Source organism: Oncorhynchus keta, chromosome 4 (genome assembly GCF_023373465.1).
Source record: "Oncorhynchus keta strain PuntledgeMale-10-30-2019 chromosome 4, Oket_V2, whole genome shotgun sequence".
NCBI lineage: Eukaryota > Metazoa > Chordata > Actinopteri > Salmoniformes > Salmonidae > Oncorhynchus > Oncorhynchus keta.
This window is the reverse complement of record NC_068424.1, coordinates 23,403,134-23,429,802: the sequence shown is the minus strand read 5'-3', so window position 1 is coordinate 23,429,802 and position 26,669 is coordinate 23,403,134. Positions and strand designations below refer to the sequence as shown.

Here is a 26,669-nt window from a genome sequence, read left to right as displayed (position 1 = left end):
CAGCCGCGTTGTCTTCTTCTATGGAAACGATATGTATCCCAACACTATAGGTTACACACAGATTTCCCTCTTTTTTTTGTCCTTCGGGGACAGCAGTTATCGAAGAAGCCAGGATGTATTTTTTGTCCCCTAAAACAACTGGATCTAAATGATCAACGGATGATTTGCTAAAGGTAGCATGGGATTATCAACCCCCAAAATCAGAAAAATAAAGAGTAATAAAATGAAGTCATCACTGTACAACCCAATAAAAACCCAGGTGTTGGTTGAGGATCACCCTTTCATAGAAGGGACAAAATCTAGCTAATGTCACCTTGACACACACGTGACTTTCCGCTCATCCAAATTAGGTCGAAAGCCAAGCCCTGAAAACAATGTTTGTTTTCTTTCTAGTGCTATCTTATTCTAGGATTACTAATCAAACAAGCCCGGGGCCATCTGATGGGTAAACATCTGAGAAGCTCCTTGGCAGCCGTTCAACTCCCCCCTCTGTAGCCAATGGATAAGAGACGGCTCTGTCAAGCCAGCTACTTACACTGTAACATATAAAAACACATGAAAAAAAGCTTTTGGGTAAACTTCCCAGTTTGTTTAATGTAAAAAGAGCTACAATTTCAACAAAACAAACGGTTCGCAAATATGGCAGTTGACACGTTGATATACTTCCGAGCATAGCCCGCACCACACTTCAAGATGTCACTGTGCTGTTGAGCAGTCTTTTGTACAATCGGATATAAATTACAAAGAAACCACGAGAAGACACATTTCTCAGACAGTGATTGAGTAAAACATTAGTTTTCGTCTTCTGGCACATGCAGGTGAAAATATGCCATTTAAGATATATATATTTTTGGTGCATTCAATTTCGGACATGATCAGTTCAATAAATGTCAATATATTCTCTTTCAACCTTTCGTCCCCCTTCGTCTTGCTCAGGCTAAAGTCATAGAGTCACTTACAGTGCAGAAATGTGCTATTTGGGTTTGCTAAGGAGTCAGCTTCCCTTTCAGAGACTCGCAGGTGCTCCGTGTCCACTTTCTCCTCCTGGGAATGTTTCTGTGGAGCTCTGTGGCCAAGGAATGTCTTAGGAGCCCACTGTTTTTAGGTCCATGTTGGATAGGAACGTTAGAAAAATGTTTGTTTATCCTGCCCAGCACAGGTCCCTTTTACTACACGTTCTGTGACAGCAGCCTGACCTTCTTCCCTGTCAGAAACATATTCCTGAGGTCCGCCAAAGATGGCAGCTTAATTTTGTCTTTGTTTTTGCTGTAAACATTCAGGAAGATGCCGAGCAGCACTAAAAGTCCACCCCATAGGTACCTGAGAGGAAATGGAACGGAGAGGCGTGTTACAATCTTTTCAGTGCCTTGAAAGTATGACGGCTAAATTGAGCGACCGTAAGCTACGAGAGGTTGAAGATAACGCGACTCACTGAAAAGTAAAAGGCTTGGAGAAAAACATAAAGGATAGTACAATCGTCATCGCCTTACGTCCGGTCGTTACTGAAATGAACAGAAGACAGAAAAGTGAGAAACATAACAGCACACAACCTTGAATCTAAGTCTGTCACATCTAATGGATATCTAACTTTGTTGATGAGATTACTTTTGTTTTGCAGTTAATCTCAAAATGAATCTGGAGGTTTCCAGAATCCTAAATAAGATTAGGTTCGCTCTGATCTGGCATTATTTCAGTAATCTGTAAAATGTTAAAAGTTTGTGCTTTAGATTTTAGAGTGTTAGTAAGGTTATCCATACTCAGACTGTAGAAATAATTTCTGTGGAGTCATATGGTTAGTTAGAACTTCTTTAACTTAAGCTTCCATTGGTGGAGAAATTTCTGAATTAAATGTTTTTAAAAAGTAAAATACAGACCTTTTACTCATAAGAAACTATATGGACAGTTCAAATGAACACTTCGACATGAAAAATGACTTTGTGTGGTTCTGCAAGCAAAGCATCTTCCCAGAACAGAATGGTCTTCTCACCTGTGACTGCTACCAGGGCTCCAAAGAGTTTGATCAAGGCCAGCACAAATGAAATGCCAAAGTACCCCGTGAGAGAGAAGAAGAATGCATAACCGTATGTTGTCACAGGATGCTGAAAGAAAACAAAAGATTCAATAGATTGTCATATCACCATCTTTCCCCTACTTCATGTTTTCAACAGAGCATCAAACAAAATGCTAAGCACAGAACGGTCCATGTCTGATCTATTATAATGAAATACACTGAGAGTATCAAACATTAGGAAAACCTGCTCTTTCTATGACATAGACTGACCAGGTGAATCCAGGTGAAAGCTATGATGTCACTTGTTAAATCCACTTCAATCAGTGTAGATGAAGGGGAGGAGACAGGTTAAAGATGAAGGGGAGGAGACAGGTTAAAGATGAAGGGAAGGAGACAGGTTAAAGATGAAGGGGAGGAGACAGGTTAAAGATGAAGGAGAGGAGACAGGTTAAAGATGAAGGAGAGGAGACAGGTTAAAGATGAAGGAGAGGAGACAGGTTAAAGATGAAGGGGAGGAGACAGGTTAAAGATGAAGGGAAGGAGACAGGTTAAAGATGAAGGGGAGGAGACAGGTTAAAGATGAAGGAGAGGAGACAGGTTAAAGATGAAGGAGAGGAGACAGGTTAAAGATGAAGGAGAGGAGACAGGTTAAAGATGAAGGAGAGGAGACAGGTTAAAGATGAAGGAGAGGAGACAGGTTAAAGATGAAGGGGAGGAGACAGGTTAAAGATGAAGGGGAGGAGACAGGTTGAAGATGAAGGGGAGGAGACAGGTTGAAGATTAAGGGGAGGAGACAGGTTAAAGATGAAGGGGAGGAGACAGGTTAAAGATGAAGGGGAGACAGGTTAAATAAGGATTTTGAAGCTTTGAGACATGGATTGTGTATCTGTGCCATTTAGACTGTGAATGGACAAGACTAAATATTTAAGTGAACAGAGTATGGTAGTAGGTGCCAGATGCACTAGTTTGTGTCAAGAACTGCAACGCTGCTGGGTTTTTCATGCTCAACAGTTTTCCTTGTGTATCAAGAATGGTCCACCACCCAAAGGACATCCAGCCAACTTGACACAACTGTGGGAAGCATTGGCGTCAACAAGGGCCAGCATCCCTGTGGAACGCTTTCGACACCTTGTAGAGTCAATGCCCCGACGAATTGAGGGCCAAAGGGGGTGCAACTCAATATTAGGAAGGTGCTCCTAATGTTTTGTACACTCAGTGTATAACAGAGAGGGTTCTACTAACCTGAGAGCAAAAGGCCACTGCTGGTCCCAATCCACCTGCACCCAACAGGCCTGTCAATATGTACCCAAAACCGATGGAATAGGAATACAAAACCTTTAACACAATCAAAATGACACACATAAGTCACATTTCTGAGGTGATTTAGGACACTACACAATTGGGTTTACAATATAAATATAACAAGTTGGTTTTAAGGCGGGTCCTCTGTACCATTTCAGAGTTAGAGCCGTTATGGAGCTTCATGGCTTTCTCCTGCACGTTCCCAATGGCAGCATCAGCGCACAGAGCCAGAGAGATGAGGAGGACCCCTAAAACACCAGACACAACCAGGTTAACCGCCAAATTTATAAAGAATGACAATAACAGCACAGCAATGGACGTTTCTGAATTGCTGAAACAGCATCTGTACTTTTGGAGTGTGGGAAAACCTATATGTTTGTACATAATGTATGTGGTACAAGGTCAAACTTTTTAGATAAAGCATTATATATAGTTCTTTAGGAGTTCAAACTCCACATTTAAAAAATACTTTAGTCCCAGCCTAGGTAACAACCACTAGGCTTAATTTGCCCCAGGCTCATAAATGTCAGTATCCTGATTAATTTGATACAGGTTCTCTGTGTATTAAATACAAAATCACAGTGAAAGGATTTGGATGGTGAAAGTAATGATCCATAGTTAAACAGTGTTGTAACAACAGGCTCCTGTGCTAATAGCTAGATAGATAACAGATTCACATGTTACCGGTTGCATTGAAGTTGGGGGCGACTTTACTGTCAGCTAGGGTGAACCAGATGAGTCCCAGGCTCATACAGAGAGCAGCAGATACATCGGCCAGATTGTAGCGTTTCCCTGAAGAAAACAGAGGAGTTAGGCTACAAAGTCACGGAATTCCTCCATAACAGATGACTAACAATTTACCAGAATAGGAAGAGTTGATTGACAAGTTCCACTTGGATGGAAAGTTAAATACAGTCAGTGGATCTTAGTGTCCAGATCTTTCTTCTTGTGATTCGGATTGATCCGACACCTGTCATGACTGACATCCGATCACGAAAACCTTCGAAACAAAAGACAAACTTAACTTTTGGTAATTCGGAGGGCATTTCCCTTTCTGACAAGACAGGGAAACGACAGAATATGTGGCGATACACAGCGCTTGGGTATTTACCACCTCCTTATGGGTCAGGTGGAAAACGTAAACACGCCAGCTAGATAGAGGAACTTATGAGCGGTGTAGAAGAGAGGAGAGAAAGGCGCTTCGCCGCTCTGCTCCAGATTCAAGCGAGTTGAGAGGCCTGCGTGGCACTGGCTGCAGGTCGGGTGGTGCACATGGCCCATACCAAGAGATCTTTTTTTCTCTCCAACTTTCTACTGGACTCTTCAACTCAATTAAATCCAAACAGGAGAGAAGAGAGGGTTGAGGTTGGTTGGTGTTGGACACGTAAAATGCAACAAAAAAACAAGAGGAGACTGAGGAGTCTTCCCAAACAGGCCGATAGATGCCTCGGGGGTGACAAGGTGACGCAGCAGGTTGGTCTGGCTTGCTTTCATTCCTCCCTCTGTTCCCCTTTGAAGGGTTCACATCAGATCTCGTTGGCATCCTGAGTGAACGCAGTAGCGTTTCCAACTAGTCCCCCTGGGGGACCCATGGTCAACATCGCAAATGCAGGGAGGGGGAGGAAGGAAAAAAACGAGTGTTTGATCGCTAAGACGTGGAACCTTTATGAAGACAATGTCTCCGAGATGAAAGACAGAGTACTGAGAACTAGGCCTCCTCACCCTGAAATTCAACACTTGCAAACAACCCAAAAAACTAAGCATGGACAAAACTCTGAAACAAAACTCCCCAAAAAAAGTAATGTGTTTAGTTCATTATTACCCGCATGCAAAAGGACAAACATTATTAGGCAGCATTTTCACGTCTTGATCAGGGCCCATATTCATTAAGCGTCTCAAACTAGGACTGCTGATCTAGGATCAGGTCCCCTTCATTTACAATCATTATGATCTAAAAGGCTAAACTGATCCTAGATCAGCACTCCTAATCTCACTCTTCGCGAATATGGGCTCTCATACAAACAAAGATCAACTTCCTTTTGCCACTTGCCTTGAATGAATACGCCTCCTATCATGACAGGAATGAGTTTGCAGCACTTGAAGATGACCTGTGTAGGATAATTCAAGTAACCCAGTGAGGTGTTTGATAGGCCCATGGTCCCCACCGTTAGAAATGCTATGATCATGTACGTCTTCCCTGGTATTCTGCAAAAAGAAAAAGAGCAATTAGCAAGCCTTGTGGGATAACAACAAAAACAAATGACAAAACCTAGCAATACATGGGATTTTTCTGCCATTGAAATCCTTGGGTGGGTGTTTTTTTTTCAAAACAGTCCAAACAGTGTAAGCAAATAAACACTTTCAGTGTAAACGTAAACCAGATATAAAGTATGTAGAAAAGATAAAGGTGCAATATATGTTTTTATAAGATCATCGTTGAGAAGTAACAATCACCAAAATAAAAGCGAGACAGTCAGGGAGAATATAATATTTTGAAAAACAATTAATAAAGCAGTATTCGTTTAATTATTATGTTTGAGCAAAAATAACACAGCATTAGCTGTGGCAAAATGCATAGATTTGCAGGAAATTTGCTTTAAAATGGTAAACATGTATATCAGCTCCATGGCAAAATACATACAAAAGTATATATATATAAGTATACTTATATACAAAAGTATGTGGACACCCCTTCAAATTAGTGGATTTGGCCATTTCAGCCACACCCGTTGCTGACAGGTATATAAAATCGGGCAAATGCAATCTCCATAGACAAATACTGGCAGTAGAATGACCTTACTGAAGAGCTCAGTAACTATCAACGCGACACCGTCGTAAGATGCCACCTTTCCAACAAGTCAGTTGGTTAAATTTATGCCCTGCTTGAGCTGCCCCTGTCAAGTGCTGTTATTGTGAAGTGGAAACGGCTTAGCAGCGATGTGGTTAGCCACACAAGCTCACAGAACAGGACTGCCGAGTGTGTAAAAATCATCTGTCCTCAGTTGCAACACTCACTACCGAGTTCCAAACTGCCTCTGGAAACAACATCAGCACAAGAATCGTTCGTCGGGAGCTTCATGAAATGGGCTTCCGTGGCCGAGCAGTAGCACACAAAGCCTAAGATCACTATGTGCAATGCCAAGCGTCAGCTGGAGTGGTGTAAAGCTCGCCGACATTAGACCCTGGAGCAGTGGAAACGTGTTCTCTGGAGTCATGAATCATGCTTCACCACCTGGTAGTCCAAATCTTGGTTTGGAGGATGCCAGGAGAAAGCGACCTGCCCCAATGCATAGTGCCAACTGTAAAGTTTGGTGGAGGAGGAATAATGGCCTGGGTTTGTTTTTCATGATTAGGGCTTGGCCCCCTTAGTTCCAGCAAAGGGAAATCTTAACGCTACAGCATACAATGACATTTTAGATGATTCTATGCTTCCAACTTTGTGGCAACAGTTTGGGGAAGGCCCTTTCCTGTTTCAGCATGACAATGCCCCCGTGCACAAAGCAAAGTCCATACAGAAATGGTTTGTTGAGATTGGGGTGGAAGAACTTGACTGGCCTGCCCAGAACCCTAACCTCAACCCCATCAAACACCTTTGGGATGAATTGAAACACTGACTTATTAGAGGGGGACTGCAATAAAAGTCTGCACATCCATTAGCTCTCCTGGAGGATGATTGACCACCTGATTGACCACCCTTGATGTAAAACGTTGCAACCAAATACATTTCATGCCTTTTGAAATCATTTACTCATTCTATATATCAAAGATCCCATGGCTATGGCAGGCTACAAATCTTTATATTTACTTTGCATGCTGACTAACATGTATTAAGTTGCAATACATTGGATGCCCAAATCAAGTATTTACAAAATAAGTTAAAGCCCCATAATCCAAAAATAAAGGCTAAATCTAATTTTTCCCCATACATTAATGTTCACGATTCACAAATTATTATTTTGATTCACATGATTCGATTCACCCCGATTGAACCGAATCCCAACTAATACAATGGCGAAGTGAATCATTCATTTTTCAAAAATATTTGTTTAAATTAATAATATGAACTTTGTATGGCCGTATTCACAGGTTTTAGTTAGTAGTTAATGTGTTCTCTATCATATTCGTCTGGCGCTATGCAGGTCCTACACGCAAACACCAATGTGCTAGTGTCATTCGAATCCTGGCTGATGTTGGTTTTTATTTACTTGATCAAATATTTTACAACTGTCCCTAAATAAATGACATAAACAGAAACTATGAAATTAATTCCCAGGACTTTTCGTATTTGATAATTTCCCCAAACTTTTCCTGGATTTTCATGACCGTATGAACCCCTGCAAGATGGGGGGGACTCTAAAATGTTCTCTATAATTCACCTGCACTGACCATGCCCATTGGCATGCCCACTACCTAAGCCCCTTTTGATCCAGAAAAAACCCTAAATACAGAGGTGTATTCATTACAGAAACCGTTTACGAACCAAACAGAGCAAAACGAGAGTTTCTATTGGACAAATGTAGGTAGGTCCCTCCCGTTTGCTTCCCTTTAAGAAAGGTTTTGCAACAGATTCGGCGGAATTCATCCACCCCAAGATGAAGTGTTGTTGATATCAATAGGTCTTGAGGTAGATCACTGGTTATATTGTTTGAAGTGACAAGGCACATACTGTAGCAATTAACATACTATTAATAGTTAACGGGACAGAGACTGATCATTCTATGATTTAGTCAATCTCAAATCTATTTATTAGTGCCGAATGCCATTAGCCATGAAATAGTCAGTCTATTGATGTTATTCTCAAGGAAAGCCCTACTGGATCCCCGTCTTTGTTGGTGAACACCACTCCTACTTTTCTTTGTTTGCTGAAGAGCAGAGGCCTAATTGAACTCCATTCCCTTGTTTACCTTCTCCGTTTGTCCTGTGTGAGCTGCAATTCCACCAGTCCAAACAGGGAGTAGAACCCAAACTGTACCAGGGTGAGGTACCATCCGAAGGGCTTGAAACCCTCCACGGAAAATATGAGCTCCTGAAAACAGCAGATAAAGTCTGATAAGTCTACTTTCAAGCCTGTGGTGAGGTAAATCACTACTTTTCCTGTAGCTTTCCACAGTATCCTCAGTGAGGCTTGCTGATAAAATGTCCCTGCTTAGCATGTGTCAACAACCAATTGTATGGTGAATCCGTCAGTCAATCAACCAAATGTATTTTTATAAAGCCCTTTTACAACTGCTGTTTACATCTGTGATGACACAAATTGCTTTACAGGAACCAGGCGTAGACCACAAAGAGCAAGCAGAACAGAAGCGAAAGCACAGTGGCCAGGAAAAACTACCTAAAAGGTAGAATTCTAGAGCAGAACCTGGCTTAGAGGGGTGGCCGTCCTCTTCTGCCTGTACATGGTAGATATTAAGAGTACATTTAGCCATTAATTAAGGCCAGATTGTGAAGAACGTGTAAAACTGTCATTTACAGTAGTCTTGCCATAAACTCAAAAATACTATCCGACTACACCCACATCAGGAACGACCATTACAGCAGCCCCATGCCTAGCTGCTTTTAGCTAGGAATTAGCTTACAGTAAAACGGAAGTCACCGGAAGCTAAATACTTACTCTGCCGATTGTCCGTAGGGTTGGTCCTTTTGAAGGGGGAAATTGAGAAAAAAACATCTAATAGAAAATGTAAAAATAAAATAAAAAATACTTTCCAAACGTGGTTCTGTTGTAAACCCACTTCCTCTCTGCTTGCCTCATATCAAAATAAAAGCCCTGTATGTGTGCAATACATGCACAAAAAAAGCAAGAACTTGTGGGGGGACTTATATTTTGACATGACGTAAGCTGAGAAACAGCTCAAATAAAAAAAACATTCATTAATGCATTGTTGGGTTTATAATAATAATATAATATATGCCATTTAGCAGACGCTTTTATCCAAAGCGACTTACAGTCATGTGTGCATACATTCTATGTATGGGTGGTCCCGGGAATCGAACCCACTACCCTGGCGTTACAAGCGCCATGCTCTACCAACTGAGCTACAGAAGGACCAAGGTTTGGAGAAAGGCATTTCACTGTACTTGTGCACGTGACATAACTTAACTTGAAATACTACAATTTACCATAGAATACTACAGTACTTACTATAGAATTCTGTAGTAAACTGTAGTATAATGTAATTTGTCACAATACCAGAATTTTTATACCAGGTTTTTCATTTTGACTTTATACCAGGTTTTTCATTTGGACTTTATACTAGGTTTTTCATTTGGACTTTATACCAGGTTTTTCATTTTGACTTTATACCAGGTTTTTCATTTTGACTTTATACCAGGTTTTTCATTTTGACTTTATACCAGGTTTAGTATCACAATTAGGCTGTTCACGATACCAACATTTTACAAACGATACCAGGCCAAGTATGACGATAGTGAGTACCATCGCGATACCACGTGGCAAAACATTTGTGGCCTAGCATCCTGTTCTCCCCGTCCCCCAAAAACCTGTCACTGAAATTTACACTTCAACTCAAAACAACACATTGAATTTAACTTCACAATGTATAATAGAATACTGCATAGAATGGCTGATTTGCTTATATTTGCAAAGGCCTACCTATGATTTGGCTGGAGGAATGGGAGGAAGGAGTATATATCAGTGGAGGCTGCTGAAGGGAGGACGACTCATAATAATGGCTGGAACGGTGCAAATGGAATGGCATCATACCACTCCAGCCCTTACCACGAGCCCGTCCTCCCCAATTAAGGTGCCACCATCCTCCTGTGATATACATGCATAATGATCTGCATGTCATTGTGTCAGTAAGGATAAAACATTGCATGGAACCTTCTTTACTCTTCAGTTAACCCAGACACACACTCTCCTTCTCATGAGTAGCAGACCCTTTTCCTTTCTTCCTGGGCCAATCAAATTTGCCTAAACCTACTGTCAAGTTAGCAGGTTGTTAGCTAGCTAGGTAACATGACTGAACAACGTTGTTTGTTATTAAACCAATAATTAGCGACCCGGGATTAGTTTAATGGTTTGTGAAATTATATAAAATGCGCACGAATCCCAATAGAAATAAAAATAGGCATTTTCGGCAATATGGGTATTTTTTTAACCGTTTAGAGACTAGATGTCTTCTCTGCTGTAAAGCTGAAAGCACGCCGTGTCGCCAAGCACTGCTCCATTTTCCCTCGCTGACCCTCAGAGGATGCATGACATTGAACTTGCAAAGCCTACTTAGACTGATCTGTGCTCTTGGTCATAACAGGAGATGAAATGACAATGTATCAACCGTGCCAGCTTTGCACTCTGCTCTAATGTAACAAATGTACAAATCTAACAACAGGGTCTGAAAGTGGAATAGATGCGCGTGAAGAGAAGCAGGTGAGGGCTGGTAGAGGATGCAGCTGGCTGCCATGAAAGTAAAGTGGATATTGTCGGTCCTGCTCGTATAAGAGACTAGTTAGTGGCTGTTGCTTCAACTCAACTGACTTTATAAACATTTTGTAACAGGCGCCAGCAGGTTCTTTGGATCGGTAGGGCTGAAAAGGTTGGTAGTATCATATGAAATGGTACTAAGGTATTCTAAAATGTTGGTATCATAAGTATCATGACATTTTGGTATCCATGATATTACCATGGTACTAGTATACCGTGCAACACTTATGACAATACTCGATGCCATCACTATACTCGATTCCAAAACGATACCACAACAACAAAAATAAGACTTATTACATTTGGAGGTTAATATTATTACATTTGATACATTTTATGTCCATTTTTTGGAGACAGCCAAGTATGCATTAATTTATAAATTATACAGTCATACAATCAATTTGAAAGTGTTTTTACCAATCTAACTACAAAACAACATTAGGGTAATCATTTATTTAATAGGTAAATCTCTACTGATAAACTGGGTAAATCGAGATGTAGACGAGGTCTATTCACAATACAGGTGAATGCATAGTATTCAATAAGAGTGTGTGCATGCATTGAGTTGAGCCTGTTTTAGCTCATTTCATGGCGCTACAGATGACAAACAATACATTTAGGACTTATTTTATTGGCAACTACTAGGAGAACATATTGTACAGCATTTTCAAAGAAGAAGCAATCTCTTCTTTTAGAAAAGTGTGTGTTGTCTCTTTAAGAAAGTAGTAATTTGCGAGGCAAAATGTAGCTGTAGAATCTGACTTTGTGGCTATGGAATCTAGTGTAAACCAGACGGGATGCGGAGACAAAGAAGTGAATGAGTTTTTAGTGGCGAGGGGAACAGAGTGAATTAATTTAAAAAACAATCAGCTTTGAAATTAGCATATTTTGCGGTATGGTATCACAAACAAAGTACTAGGGTAGTGAATTGATGTTGCTTTAGCTGTAAGCTAGCAAGGAAAGTTAGACTACAATTAAAGCTGGAAGTTACCAGCATCGTCTTACATTGTAAAATAATTTTAGCCTGTATGGACATTGTTTTGCGAACAGTAATGAACAGTTTCAACATTTCTTCATGCCGTGTTGCATTATTCAAGTGTGTTAACTTCTGGGCAGCATGAGTGGGGAGCTAACAATGCAGCCCAGACAGCTCTAGCAATGAATGAGCATGTCGAGCAGGCTCTTTGCACTATAACAGGGCCGCACCGATATACATACTTGGTCCTCTGAGTCAGGTGAGACACATTAGACAGAAGTATCGAACTTTACAAAATTCTAGTACCAAACCGGTTTGGTACTACAGTACTGTCCACAAAAAAAATGCTAGTAAATACTACAGAAATGTCAGCAAATACACTACAGTCCGCAAAAATATATATATTTTTTTACTAGAGTATATACTACAGTATTTAATTTGCATATACAGTGGGGCAAGAAAGTATTTAGTCAGCCACCAATTGTGCAAGTTCTCCCACTTAAAAAGACGAGAGGCCTGTAATTTTCATCATAGGTACACTTCAACTATGACAGACAAAATGAGAAAAAAAAATCCAGAAAATCACATTGTAGGATTTTTAATGAATTTATTTGCAAATTATGGTGGAAAATAAGTATTTGGTGAATAACAAAAGTTTATCTCAATACTTTGTTATATACCCTTTGTTGGCAATGACAGAGGTCAAACATTTTCTGTAAGTCTTCACAAGGTTCACACACACTGTTGCTGGTATTTTGGCCCATTCCTCCATGCAGATCTCCTCTAGAGCAGTGATGTTTTGGGGCTGTTGCTGGGTAACATGGACTTTCAACTCCCTCCAAAGATTTTCTATGGGGTTGAGATCTGGAGACTGGCTAGGCCACTCCAGGACCTTGAAATGCTTCTTACGAAGCCACTCCTTCGTTGCCCGGGCGGTGTGTTTGGGATCATTGTCATGCTGAAAGACCGAGCCACGTTTCATCTTCAATGCCCTTGCTGATGGAAGGAGGTTTTCACTCAAAATATCACGATACATGGCCCCATTCATTCTTTCCTTTATACGGATCAGTCATCCTGGTCCCTTTGCAGAAAAACAGCCCCAAAGCATGATGTTTTCACCCCCATGCTTCACAGTAGGTATGGTGTTCTTTGGATGCAACTCAGCATGCTTTGTCCTCCAAACACGACGAGTTGGGTTTTTACCAAAAAGTTATATTTTGGTTTCATCTGACCATATGACATTCTCCAAATCGTCTTCTGGATCATCCAAATGCTCTCTAGCAAACTCAAGACGGGCCTGGACATGTACTGGCTTAAGCAGGGGGACACGTCTGGCAGTGCAGGATTTGAGTCCCTGGCGGCGTAGTGTGTTACTGATGGTAGGCTTTGTTACTTTGGTCCCAGCTCCCTGCAGGTCATTCACTAGGTCCCCCCGTGTGGTTCTGGGATTTTTGCTCACCGTTCTTGTGATCATTTTGACCCCACGGGGTGAGATCTTGCGTGGAGCCCCAGATCGAGGGAGATTATCAGTGGTCTTGTATGTCTTCCATTTCCTAATAACTGCTCCCACAGTTTATTTCTTCAAACTAAGCTGCTTACCTATTGCAGATTCAGTCTTCCCAGCCTGGTGCAGGTCTACAATTTTGTTTCGGGTGTCCTTTGACAGCTCTTTGTTCTTGGCCATAGTGGAGTTTGGAGTGTGACTGTTTGAGGTTGTGGACAGGTGTCTTTTATACTGATAACAAGTTCAAACAGGTGCCATTAATACAGGTAACGAGTGGAGGACAGAGGAGCCTCTTAAAGAAGAAGTTACAGGTCTGTGAGAGCCAGAAATCTTGCTTGTTTGTAGGTGACCAAATACTTATTTTCCACCATAATTTGCAAATAAATGCATTAAAAATTCTACAATGTGATTTTCTGGATTTTTTTTCTCATGTTGTCTGTCATAGTTGAAGTGTACCTATGATGAAAATTACAGGCCTCTCTCATCTCATTTTAAGTGGGCGAACTTGCACAATTGGTGGCTGATTAAATACTTTTTTGCCCCACTGTACCCTGCCCATTCCCCTCCCCCATGTCCCAATTTGTGTCACCGGTAAGTGAAAAACCTAAATGCCAAGTATAGACCATATATTGTGTAAACTATGGGTATAGAAAAGAGCAGAAGCTCTAAACTCTTCATTTGCTGTTTTAGTATTTATCCAGTAGATTTCCTCAAGTAGAAAGCTCCCCAAAGATAATAAAACAAAAACATATTGGTAAATACTACAGTAATATCCCCAAAACACTACAGTAAATAGTACAGTGTACCATACTAGTTTGCAAAAACACTACTGTAAATACTATAGTATACTACAGTCCGCAATTACTATAGTATATAGTCTTCTTTTTACTGCAGTAAATACTACAGTAAACTGTAAATACTACGGTATACTGCAGTAAATACTACAGTATTCACTAAAAGCAGCACAGTATTCACTAAAAACACTACAGTGAATAATACAGTATTCCTACCATAGCACACACTATAGTATTTTTGTTGTTGTCGGTTACATCACTGAGGAACTGCATGGGTCTACCCACGTTCTGTTAAATTCTACCTTCCATTAGCTGTTTTTTTCCCTCAAATTACCCCTGCATAAGGACCAACCTACAGACACAGTAAGTATACATCAAATTTTATATTTCAGCAACACTAGCGTAAATACTAGCATTGCTAAGAGCAGCTACCCCATGCCCTAATATCTGAACACTGAAGTAAACAGCTGAAAACAGTTGCAAAACGTTTCACAACTGTTTCTATTGGACAAATTCAGGCAGGCCCCTCCCTGTTGGCTTCTGTTTGGTTCCTAGTGAATACACCCTAGCTCTCGGCGTCATTCTGCCTTCTCCCTACAGTTCTCAGCCATTAGCTTCGCCCATGACTGCCTCAAGTGAACTACAATCTTGACACTGTGTTTTAACATTTAGAAAAGTCCAAAATCATTGCATGCAATACGGCTATCAAAAACATATGGTCCTTATCTTGCACCAGTGAGAAAGAATCCTTCAAATAAAAAACAAACACTTACTGTAGCAGTTTTGCACAGATCCATACTACACTTTTGCTTCACTTCCCGAGTTACGCTCACACACAGGTCTCGTCTACTGCCTGTTTTCAAGAAACAAGCACTGTAACAATGGCGATATGGCCGTGTAGGAACACTAGCCCTAACAAGGGTGTGTATCAATTTAACCTTTCATCTTTTTTGTATTATTTCTTGCTGATATGTAAGGTATGGTCCTATGCTTCCAAAACCGCAAGCGATGCATTAACAAATCCCCCCCAACAGAAGACGCCTTCATCCAATGATTCTTATGTGTAATCAAATGGAACTGAGAGTCATGATCAAGGGCTAAATACACCCCTTCTTACTTGTAGGTAGCCATAGATGAGGTAAAAGAGGAAGACACCCGCCGTGCAGATGCAGAACTGGGTAGCTGTGTTGAAGCTGCTCAGGTTGATGCCTAGCACTCTCAGCTCCTCTACAGACTTAATGTGCGGAGACATCATGACCTCGCTGGAAGACGGGATGGAGATAGACAGGTGCTTCCGGGCGTTGTTGTAGTTCATCAGGCCGAATTTGGCACTCATTGTGTCTGGGGATCAAATACAGTACTTAGGTAGTTTCAATACTTTGCTTTCTGTTGCAAAAGGATGTGACAGGCTATATATATATACTAAGGGTGGGAAGATGAGGAAGAAAATTGGTCTGTGTACTTGTATGCATAGTAGCCAACACGTTATTGTTTGTATCAGGTATCTATCACGGACACACATTGACCGATTCAAAACTGGCATAGCTAGATAGTAAGCTAGGGAATTTTACCTGTAACAAACAGGGACAACAGCTCAATTATCCGATATCCGTGGGCGTGTCGGGATTTTACTCCTTGAGATATACAGCACTACTAAACTAACTAACTATTTGATTGAATACAACAATGACTAACTGCTAGCTACTTAGATAGCCAATCTACCTATCTAGTTAATAACAACTAAATCCTAAAACGATCACTGAACATTTCAAAACACCAACATATGACATACATTCGAACTTCGACTTTATTAGCAACAGAGCTATTTTCTGCAATTCAAAATTACATTTTGCTAACTTCTTTACAAGCTTAACTATAACGTTTTATTTTTACTTAAAATTCGAACTAGCTACCTGGTTAGCTGCTACAAGCTAGCATGCTAGCTGAACAAAACTTCCGGGTTTGAAATGTGAATGCTGCGTTGTTCTTCAATCGATTCGGATTATTATAACGTTTCCAGACGTGACGGATCCATGTTGTTAACCTATTGTACTGACATTTTAATTATTTTGATGCGAAAGAACTGTAGCACATTTGCTAACTTGCGAACCGCTGCTGCTATCTCCTGGCAGCAGCCAACAACTTCCGCTGAGTGTGACTCGTCTCGAACTATGACCTCATTTCCCATTGGTGGAGGGAACAACACCAGGTCAGTTGAAAAATGAAATGCACCCAGCTACATTCGTATTGTAGCCTACTCAGTCAGTGCAAAACAGAAAAAAAAGTCATTTCTCATCACATCGTGCATTATAGTTTGCATTGAGAAGTTTGGTGTTATAGATATATCCACACCCTACCTACCTTGTCCAGCGCTGGATGGTCTATAACTTCTTAAACACATAGGATTACTTAATGTACACACCGGTCTTCTTGTGTGTCTGCAAATCATTTGTAAACAGCAGAACCAGTCCTTCCAGACAGTCTACTTTTCAAGGAACTGGAAGGTAAAATGCTTATTCATATAATCCTTTCTTGTTTTGTGTTTACTTTACTTTGTGTTTACTTTTTTTGCAATTCAGCAAATGGTGAAATATGAACTCACTGGACATTATTGACAAGAATCCCAGATAGAACATGAATTGCATGATTTTATATGGCACTATTGCTCACTAAATGCACCCTTTGTGCTGTTATTTTAGATTTTTTGATTCAATGACAACGAAGCAAAACCAGAGGCAAAACTTTGACATATCCCTTGTCTGACCGAGAAGGACCGATCCTGTCCTGTGTTTGATGTTGACTCTCCATAGGGCCTTAACAGCTCACGGTATGATCCCCTCTTCCCTCTGATCCCCTCCCCCAGCCCTTACTGTATCCCTCTGCCCTCCCTCCATCCCTCCTCCCTCTCCGAGCTGTCCAATTCTCTCCCTCTCCGAGCTGTCCAATTCTCTCCTTCTCCGAGTAGATGACATGGCTTTTCGGTCCACACAGGAGGTTAATTCACTCTAGGATGGCATTATTTCCTCCCAGCTCTTTGACAATATAAAAATTCAGAGTGGACAGCTCAATCCCTCTTCCATCTTAGATTTGATTGTAATGGTATTGCCTTTTGTCCCTAGGAGGCCTCCAGCCGCCACGGCCGAGGCTATATGACACTAAATAGCCAGGCTACAATTTTCAAAAAATTCTGTTAATAACTCATTTTGAATGGGAACTTGGGCGCTGCTTGGCTGGCCAGTCCGGTCACATCCCTTAACCCCCACTACTCACAGGTCACCTCCTATACCTAAAAGGAGCCCAAACGCTAAATGCAAGGGGTTAATTAATGTCTCTGAATTTACGAGTCCCCTACCTGTTACGCTGCATTCCAAATAACAGTCCCAAAGAGACACAAATGTCATATTTACAGCCTGGCTGTAAAAAAAAAGCTATTCAGCAATGCATGGTAGTCTGCATGGGGCTGACCACTTTCTTTTCCCATCAAACTTTACAAGTGTACCCATTCATCAAAAATGATGGATTTATGTAATAAAACCCATTTCCTCCCCATAAGACCCTTTTAAATAATAAAATAATTATTTATTGATTGTTAAAAAATGTACATAGTCGTGTAATGGCTTTGCACCAGCGCGCACAGGACGAACCTGTGATAAATAAAGGCCAGAAAGAGAGATGAAGGGAATGAAATGACTTCTGAACCAGTCAAATCTGGATTAAATATAGCCCCTTGCAGTTTGGATCACAAAGGACATTAAATCCTTTGGAGGCTCGCATGGACCTATGCATGTTCTTCTTGCATGTTCTTATTTGAAAGACAAAGTGCAGAAACAGCATCAAGCTGAATTGCCTTTTCAACTGAGACAGGTTGTTTGAAGACCACTGAACAAATTGAACATGGTTGTTTTAGTCATTCTGCTGTTGGATCGTTTTGAACTCAACTGTTGTAATGCAAAGTTTGAGCAATCAAGTGTGGCTTTGCAAAGATGACTCAAACTTAAATATCAATTGAGAGGGTGGTATTACAGTCTGAGAGCTGTCTTTCACAGTACCCTCCACTGATGACCTATATGTTTCTCCCCCTAACCCACTTGCCTGAAATTAAAAAGAAAATGACACACACACACACACACACACACACACACACACACACACACACACACACACACACACACACACACACACACACACACACACACACACACACACACACACACACACACACACACACACACACACACACACACACACACACACACACACACTCACCCTTCAACCCAAAGTGCCAACTTCAAAATTGGAAATACCAAAAGTAAAATTACACTGGTGCTCGTCTTATAAAAAATAATCCCTACATTTATTTTGTCATAAAAAACCCTATCTTTTTCCAACAACGGGGGAATGGACCTCTCGAAAAGGATTGCGGAACGGTATAATATCACCCAATCCTTTATAACATTGAGGGTTTCTTAATAACCCATTTATGTTTGCTTTTATCCCAGGCTAAAGTGCCTTCTCTGTTGTCTCTTTCCTGGGCTAGTCTGAAGCCTCCTGCATGTGACGGAAACAGATGCTATCTCCACTATATTACTTCTCAAAGCACTCATATCCTCTCTCATGTTATTTTCTTTGATCTGCTAGGCTTGCTGGTCTCACATTTTTTATTTTTCCTTTTTTTCACCATCCCTCTGCGAGTGACCTAAGAAAAGTGTGGCCATATTGGTGGTGTTACAGATGCTCAGAATGTACTTCATATATTCTGTTTTTGGTAAAAGGAATGCATTGTGTTGTGAGTAAGACCTAAGACCGATATTCACCATTAAAAATGGCTTTCAAAACTCAACTGTCTTCCTAAGTATTCAAGTAAAAATACTTATTTTGTCCATTTTCATTTAGTCCCTTAGCATTACTGTGAACAGTGAAATGTTGCTTTTTGTCTGCAGTATGACCAAAGCAAGTCCAGGCAATCCATATCAATTATCTGAATTTGACAACTGATGTAAGGTAGCCTATTATCTGATTCTATTTCTTGCTAAGAGCTAAACCATTTGAACATGTCTCTTTGGATTTATGTGAAATACCTTGGGACTGCTTCCCATGCCCCTTAGGCAACAGGTTGGTAAACATGAATTCCTTACCATATAGGCTTTACCTCACTACATACAATTGAATACACAGTTGTTATACAGTATTAACAATATAACATTTAATTTGTCACACGCACAGAATACGACAGGGGTAGACCGTGAAACGCTTACTTGTGAGCCCTTACCCAACAATGCAGAGTTAAAAAGTAAGACAATTAGCCAATACAAATGGAAAATAGTAACACTATAAAGAACAATAACTAGGCTATATAGAAGGAGTACCGGTATGGAATCAATGTGCAGGGGTACGAGGTAGTTGAGGTAATATGTACATGTAGGTAGGGGTAAAAGTGACACGGCAATCAGGATAGATAATAAACAGAGTAGCAGCAGTGTATGGGAAGAGTGTGTATGTGAACCAATGAGGGAAGAGAACCTAGTAAACTACTACATACTCGAACTCAGGAAGGCAAAGAGGCTTTGGTTTTCTTGTTTCTGTGCAACCAGGAGGGGGAAGCATACCTCTTTGCAAGTTGGACCAAAAGAGAAGGAAAAGAAAAGTAATTAAACAAGCAATTTGTTAGGAATGGTGTCTGCTTATCCAATCTGTAAATATGCATTTTTTTCTAATACATAGAGACAGAAAACAATGTGTTTGTTGTCTTCTCAGAGAAGTCGATAAATGACATGCATGTTTCATTGCGCATTCATTTAACCTGAGCCGTGTATATGAAGTAAAGGGATTGGGAAACAAATGATGTAGTGTCATTTAATTAAGAGTTTTGCTGTGAGCAATAATACTGTTTTTCACCTGACCTTTAACTACTTAATGGATTTGAGAAGCCATTACCTTACAAGATGTATTTTTCTAATTATTTTGAATATTGTCAGAAATATGAAACGTCAATCAAAATGGGGATTAGTGCAATTTTTGTACATTGTGCACTCATGGACTTAGAATGATACCAGGCCTGATATGTTTACAATCCTAGGGATATGTAACATTTATGCTCTCTGGCAAAGGCCTTTCACACGGTATTCTGATTTTAGCCTACATTTGCTTTTCATTTTCCATTATTCTCTTATATGTGTTATGATAGTTATGGAATTAACTATTACAATTTTAGTTTGAGCAATTAACCTGAATTCTAACCCTAATAAATGTTTAAAATATATTTAATAACTTAATATATGTCGTACAATATATTTATGATATATTGGGATGTTATTACTCACACCCAAATTGGCCCCTGATGCCTCCCATAGCCCCACTCCACCTGCGGCCCACATCTGTGATGAACGACACTGTGTCCCAGGGATTATCACTCAGCCTGGCACATTTAGGAACGCCGCTAAAGTGGCGGAGAAAGTTTATTTAGTTTGCCCTGAGGGCGTCCATGGCAACAGGCAAAACTTTGTGTGTGACGTCAGGCTCGTTTTAGTGTGGATCTAACTTAATAGTTTGGAAAGGACTGGCACATGTGGGCACATGGGCATAGTTTTTTAGCTGGCATCCCATTCCAGGTGCCAGGACCCCCATCTGATTGCACAGGGAAGCATGTAATCATCATGAAAGCCTCTGTGTGCGTTTCTCCTCTCCCCACCCCATAAACCAGCAAAATGGATTGTGTGGTCAGGAAGGAGAAAATGAAAGAAGAGAATGAAATTACAGACCTGGCTGAGTGCACAAATCATGCATATAATGTTTTATGGCTTGCCAGAAGAATTCAACACCTGTGGCTCACTGTGGCTGTAATTGCACGTGATGCACCAAATTTCAGGGCCCTTGTTTGTCTTGGCAAGGGCAGGTTTAAGAGAAGAACTGATAAGGGATGGAAAGGAGGGATCCAGGAACGCCTGTCGTTTAGTTCTTGTAAGACCCCTTTTGAACCACCCACAGCCCACACAGGGAATGCATCATAGAAGCTTAATTTACCATTGTAATTACGGTGTTTGTTTATCTTTACCTGGATTTGGTGGTAAAAGGTGGATGATGATTAATCAGATCAGGATGAGTTGAAATGGAGTGTAAGTTTGCTGTTAAGTTTAATTAAACAAGGCAATCAGAGAGCCATAAATTCAACACAGCGTGACCAGCCCTGTCTGAACCCGGTCCTGGGAAAGGCTGATTAACGCTGTGAGAAAAAGCCCATTCTGCAAAATGCAGGCTACTGTAACCTATCCAAGTACAACTGATTTCTCAAGAGTTGTTTTAATTAACCCAAGGTGTAGTAATAAAGAGCAATGTTAAGGAAAGATAGTTTGCCATAATATCACATTCTCTATTAAAATGACTTCTATTTAATTTGCAATCCTGAAAAATCTCTCCACTTCTATTTAATTTGCAATCCTGAAAAATCTCTCCACCGCTATGTATTATCTAAAGTTTTATTCATTGTCTCATCTCTGAGACAGAACAAGTATTGGAGGGATGGATGACTAGATCTCAAACAAGACAACAGCGTGAGACATCCGAGAGCGCTCTCTCTCTCTCTCTGTCTGTCTCTCTCTCTCTCTCTCTCTCTCTCTCTGTCTCTCCCTCCCTCTCTCTCTGTCTCTCTCTGTCTCTCTCTCTCTCTCTCTGTCTCTCTCTCTCTGTCTCTCTCTCCCTCCCTCTCTCTCTTTCTCTCTCTCTCTCCGTCTGATGCTTGAGCCAAATTGATTACCGTACTCCATCTGCATCAGGCTGGCTGCCTCCTGTGCTCGCCACGTCGTGCCTACAGCCCAGAGTTAGTGTACAATTACATATAGTTTAATATATCTGCTGAGCACCTTTAAACAAGCATCACAAGTCCAGGAGGTGATTTGTCTTCCAGCGCCATTACTCCATCTTGATAGGCAAAGATTGCTCCTAGCCATGTTTAAGCATTAAATAGTGTATTATTATTTCACATAAATCAAGCTGGGATGTAAGGGGGATTCATAAATGTTGCATTTCTCTGACAGTATTTTAAACCCCTTTCTCCACAGCGTGGTGGAGTTTCAGAGGGAAGCAATTCTACTCCCTCACTCCATAGTACATTAGGGATAAGCATATCAGGGAGGTATATTCAAAACAATGTATAATGCAGTTTAGATTCAGTTTAAACTACTTGCAACACATTTGTCATTACTGCTGTTCCCATAACAAGAACTACTACTAATGCTGCCAACAACTACATACAACAATAAGCCTACTCTTACTAATTTTATGCACTTTGAGATGATTCTATAATGAATAGCACTTTATAAATGTAATGAATTATTATTATTATTATTATTACTATGCTATCAAACTGTTATTGAAATATTGGTGGAAACTGTCGACGCTATCGTCATGCAGTTGCTGTGCTTCTCTTCACACCTAGGATGTGATGTCACACTTGGTTCCTTTTCAGCCAATTTTTGTGATTCTTTTTGGTGCAGTGTGAACACTCCAAAGTAACTCAGACCCCTGAAAAGAGCCCCCAAAGCTAACCGAACTGAGACCATCTCAAGAGGTGGTCTGAGTTCGGTTTGCCTGATTTTTTTTTAGGACAATGTGAACGCAAAGCATCCCAGGTGCGCTTATCATTATTCCCTGACATTGGTGTCACAAAAGAGAGATGATGATGATGTGCAGGTTCACAGGAAAAAAATGTGTGCTGTTTTTGGAATTTGATTAGCGATTGTCAGTGACGCACAGAAATTCCAAAATGTGTGGAGTTTTTAGTTCAGATTATTTGTTTGCCATATGTGATCTATAGGCTAAGAGAGCTTCATAAGCTGTTTATTGATTGTGGGGTTTGAATAGTGTGAGAAGACAATATATTTGGTGAAAATTACAACATAGGGTTCAAAATCTATTCGAGCTCTTAAAGGGACAGTAGCCTACCTTGGGTGTACAATGTTCAATTGCAGCTTGATTTATTCTGCAGTCATTCTATTGCTATTTATTCTGTTACCAATCAAATGTACATGTTAATAGTATCTTCTGATTACAGTTATTATGTCTCATACTTTAACTAAATGCAATTTATTAGCTTCAAAATATAAGTAGGCATATCTAGCTGTCCGACAACACATTCTGATTTGAATGGCTTGTCCTGCACTGTTGTAAAAACCCAGAGTGCATGTTGGGAAAAGATCTTGGTTCCTTTCTAAACATAGCAATGTGAATGCAAAGAGGACTCGGTCCACAAAATAGGTAAAGTGAACTGGCAAGAGTTGAGTCCTCATTCAAAGGCAAGGTCAGTGTGAACACAAAGAGAACTGAGTCCTTTGCTTTTGTTTACCCTGGAGTTCACTCTAAAGAGGACTGAGATCGGTTCTTTTAAAGAGGACTATGTGAAAACGGCCTAAATTATAGCAATAATGACAACTCAAAGTTAAGTCAAAATTATGTTTTATCACTTTGTTGGACAAGCGCCCCTGCTCATGCAGAAACTCTCCCCAGGAAAGGAAATGACTTCATACAGGAAATGGGATGTCAACCCTACACATGGACAGGAATACGGTGATTTAGTCAAAGTGACAAAGGCCTTTTTTCTCAATTCACTGCAAATTGACTGTAAAACACAGGCTACAATGATAAGTTGTTTTGGTTACTCCGATGACACTTCACACATTCAATTATATTTCCTGTATTTTTTTGGCAGTCTAATTATTAACTCTGCTGTAACAGGCTGTAGTTGACAGAAGTAGAGGGAGGGGAGTGGACTTGGGTTAGTTAGGGTGCCATGTTAGAGTTGTTCGTTGATAGGGACTTGGTACTATACTTATTTTATCCAGCTAAAGACAATAAAAACGAGAGGAAATCCTCTGAATCTTCACAAACAAATCAATTTCACTCAACCACGTCAAAATGTAGCTACGCAGTAAGCTCTTGCATTTAACTTTTGTGATTTGAATGCCCGCATAACTACAGTACAACTTAATTAAAACACACTTTCACTTTAAACGTGCTTATAATTTTTTTATACATAATTATTTGCCCAACTGGCCTCAGGACATTTTGGTTGCAACAAAGCCAGTAAAAGATATTGTAAAAGTCATTGCAAATTGAATTGATGCCAGGACAGTGAGTTGATGAGGAGGAAAAAAGACCCAAGAAAAATGTCTTTGAACAGGTTTTTGCTTGCAGGAAATATCGCTGCTGGAATGGTATTCTTTCTGAAGTGTTTCATGGCGATAAGAAATTCTAAATGATTAATTGGAGAAGATGGCACACCTATTCAGCTCCCATGACATCATCTAAAATGGCCAATTCTCTGCAACACAAAAGAAAACATCTTTAAAAAATGAATAATTTCTCCTAAACAGCTATATTTATTATAAAATAACGACATCTACGGTCTAAAATATGTTGGTTTCAGATTAAGAAATAGGTATCCTAATAACCTTTTGCTGATCCATTTCTTCCCTCTCTTCAAGTCCTATCTGATGGAGTACAGTAGGGGACAAGGGATCATGGTCTGTATATGTGGGAAACCTGGTTTCCCTGCTGCCTGTCTTCTCTCTCTCGACCCGGGGGCGAATGTTTCTGCCTTGACGTGTGCCGGCTGCAGCATTTCTTCACATGTACTCTCTCCTCACCTATATCCTGGAAACTTTGGCCTGTCATGATTCTCTTGATCACTCTCTTTTGACTTTCAAATAGACGCACGCCGGCGAGAATACCTGGTCGGGTAAACGCGGGGTTAAGCTGAATCAACACAAGCCAGACACCCCTGTCTGTCATTTTGGAACCTCATCATGTCTAGCTAGAAGGAAGCCATTGAACTATTCATATAAGATGAAATGTCAGCAAAATCTCTGGCCTCTGCTGAAAATGTATGCATACATACTGTAAAGCCTAGAATGTACAATAGCCATGAAAACCAGAGAGGAGATTCCCTTGGCATTAGATTTGGTGTTTGGTTTGTCATACTGGAACAGCATTCTACCTGTCTATCATCATACCATGGCTGGGTGGGTAAGGTTCAACCTTTTCAAGTGAACTTTGTTTTGGTAGATCTGCGTCATTGGAAGCCAATACAGTCAGAGCCCTGTGATGAATTGTTTGCGGTTCACCACTTCAAAGACACCTCATTACCGGTTCAACTTCTTTCATGCCCTTCGCCACCTGTCCTCAGACACACACACTACCATGCCACAAACATGGCCTGGCTTAGTGCAAAAAACTATTGACAAAGCAGTGTCATTATTGAAATTGTTTTTCAGAAATGATTATTATTATTGTTATTATTATTATTATTACAGGTTACACACATACACACATACATATACACACTCATAACAGATTTCAGTAACACAACGTTAAGTTGTTTCTCCTCTCTGTTATCTCCACCTTCCTTTTTGCCCTTTGGTGAAACATTTTCTTGGCATGCATGATCTCATTTAACTTTGATTTCCTTTCTCCAGGACTGCATTCTAGATGTTTCCAATTTCCAGGCCATTCCGCAATTTTCAACTCCAATGAGAGACAACACATGCTGAAATGGCTGTTTAGGTAAAGTAAGGAATTGGTAAGTGATGATTTTAAATGCTGTCTCAGATAAAATGGACGATTTGTGGTAGATAAGGATTTGCCTTTGTAAAAAGCAGGAAGCTTGTGTGGCTCATTTAATCTGTTTTGATGTCGCTTAAATGTATGTTGTATCTTACTCTGGAAACTCTGATCGCCACTCACAGTAATACCTCTTTAATAAACGTTATGAAGAGGAATATGATGCAAAGCTATCTAATGTAATTCTGAAACTGGCTTAAAATATATTATTTAGTATACTGAAAACAAATGAAGTTATACTGTGTTGTATATAGATTTTTTTTTACTGTGTTGTATATTGATTTTAAAGTATTTTGTTTGGTTTTAGATGATGAAATAACATTATGCTGATGTTAGGCATGCTGTCTGAATGTCACTACAAACGCTCATTTACTATGTACAACACTATAGATTTTATCTCGTTATTTATTACAGTACACATGTACCATAATATAATGTAAATAACAGCACAATAGCAATAAGAATGCTCTAACCCTATCATCATTTAACTTCTGTATTAATTCAGAGTTAATGTTTACATCTGAACTCTTCACTAATTTGTTTATTAGTATGTTCATTCATTTTTTTATATTTTTTTTTACACAAAGTCAATATTGAATTATTTTGTGAATTAACAATGTCTCATTTTGTATTACCCTGTCAGTCAATTAATGCTTTTTTGACTTGCCCAAATAGTTTTCTAAAATCTAAAATAAAAGTGATTTTTGCAAACTTTTTATACTTATTATCACTCATTTGGTGTATGTCTTGGATGTCATTACCATAACTGAGAGTTGATAATAAAAACTATTCCGTGCAGACTGACCATAGCTCTTTGTGTGTGTGAACTATTTGTCTTATTCTTGATTTGAGCTAGAAGTGGTCTTATCAAAACCAACTCAATAAATCAATCCCCCCCCCACATGGTAACAATAATACTATTTTCTCTTTGTAGGCTTTCTTGTTTGTGTTGTCTCACATCTTCTGAATATTTGTTCTTGATTAGCATCTGGACTGTGGAGAATGTGTCCAGCATGTCGAACCTTTTG

General features: G+C 40.0%; 1 protein-coding gene and 1 long non-coding RNA gene across 4 annotated transcripts; one reads left to right on the top strand and one right to left on the bottom strand.

Annotated features, from left to right (window-relative positions):
- Nucleotides 1-562: 562 nt before the first annotated feature.
- Nucleotides 563-16,182, bottom strand: slc35b3 (solute carrier family 35 member B3). 3 transcript variants are annotated; one of them, XM_035756722.2, is made up of 10 exons: nt 15,945-16,182; nt 15,149-15,372; nt 8,218-8,339; nt 5,364-5,518; nt 3,998-4,105; nt 3,464-3,561; nt 3,254-3,346; nt 1,988-2,099; nt 1,433-1,502; nt 563-1,320 (listed from the first exon to the last, which is right to left on the bottom strand). In XM_035756722.2, exons 2-10 carry the CDS (start codon nt 15,365-15,367, stop codon nt 1,170-1,172), a joined length of 1,128 nt encoding a protein of 375 aa, XP_035612615.1. In that variant the 5' UTR covers nt 15,368-15,372; nt 15,945-16,182; the 3' UTR covers nt 563-1,169. The 3 variants fall into 3 exon arrangements, with proteins under 3 accessions (XP_035612615.1, XP_035612621.1, XP_035612631.1); XM_035756728.2 differs by lacking the exon at nt 15,945-16,182 and adding an exon at nt 15,603-15,935; XM_035756738.2 differs by lacking the exon at nt 15,945-16,182 and adding an exon at nt 14,805-14,884 and having other exon boundaries at nt 15,149-15,287.
- A 94-nt stretch (nt 16,183-16,276) lies between these two features.
- LOC118371330 (uncharacterized) lies at nt 16,277-26,463 on the top strand. Its single transcript, XR_004822982.2, has 3 exons — nt 16,277-16,535; nt 16,731-16,858; nt 25,497-26,463. It is a non-coding gene; the product is annotated as an uncharacterized LOC118371330 (long non-coding RNA).
- The last annotated feature ends 206 nt before the right edge of the window (nt 26,464-26,669 follow it).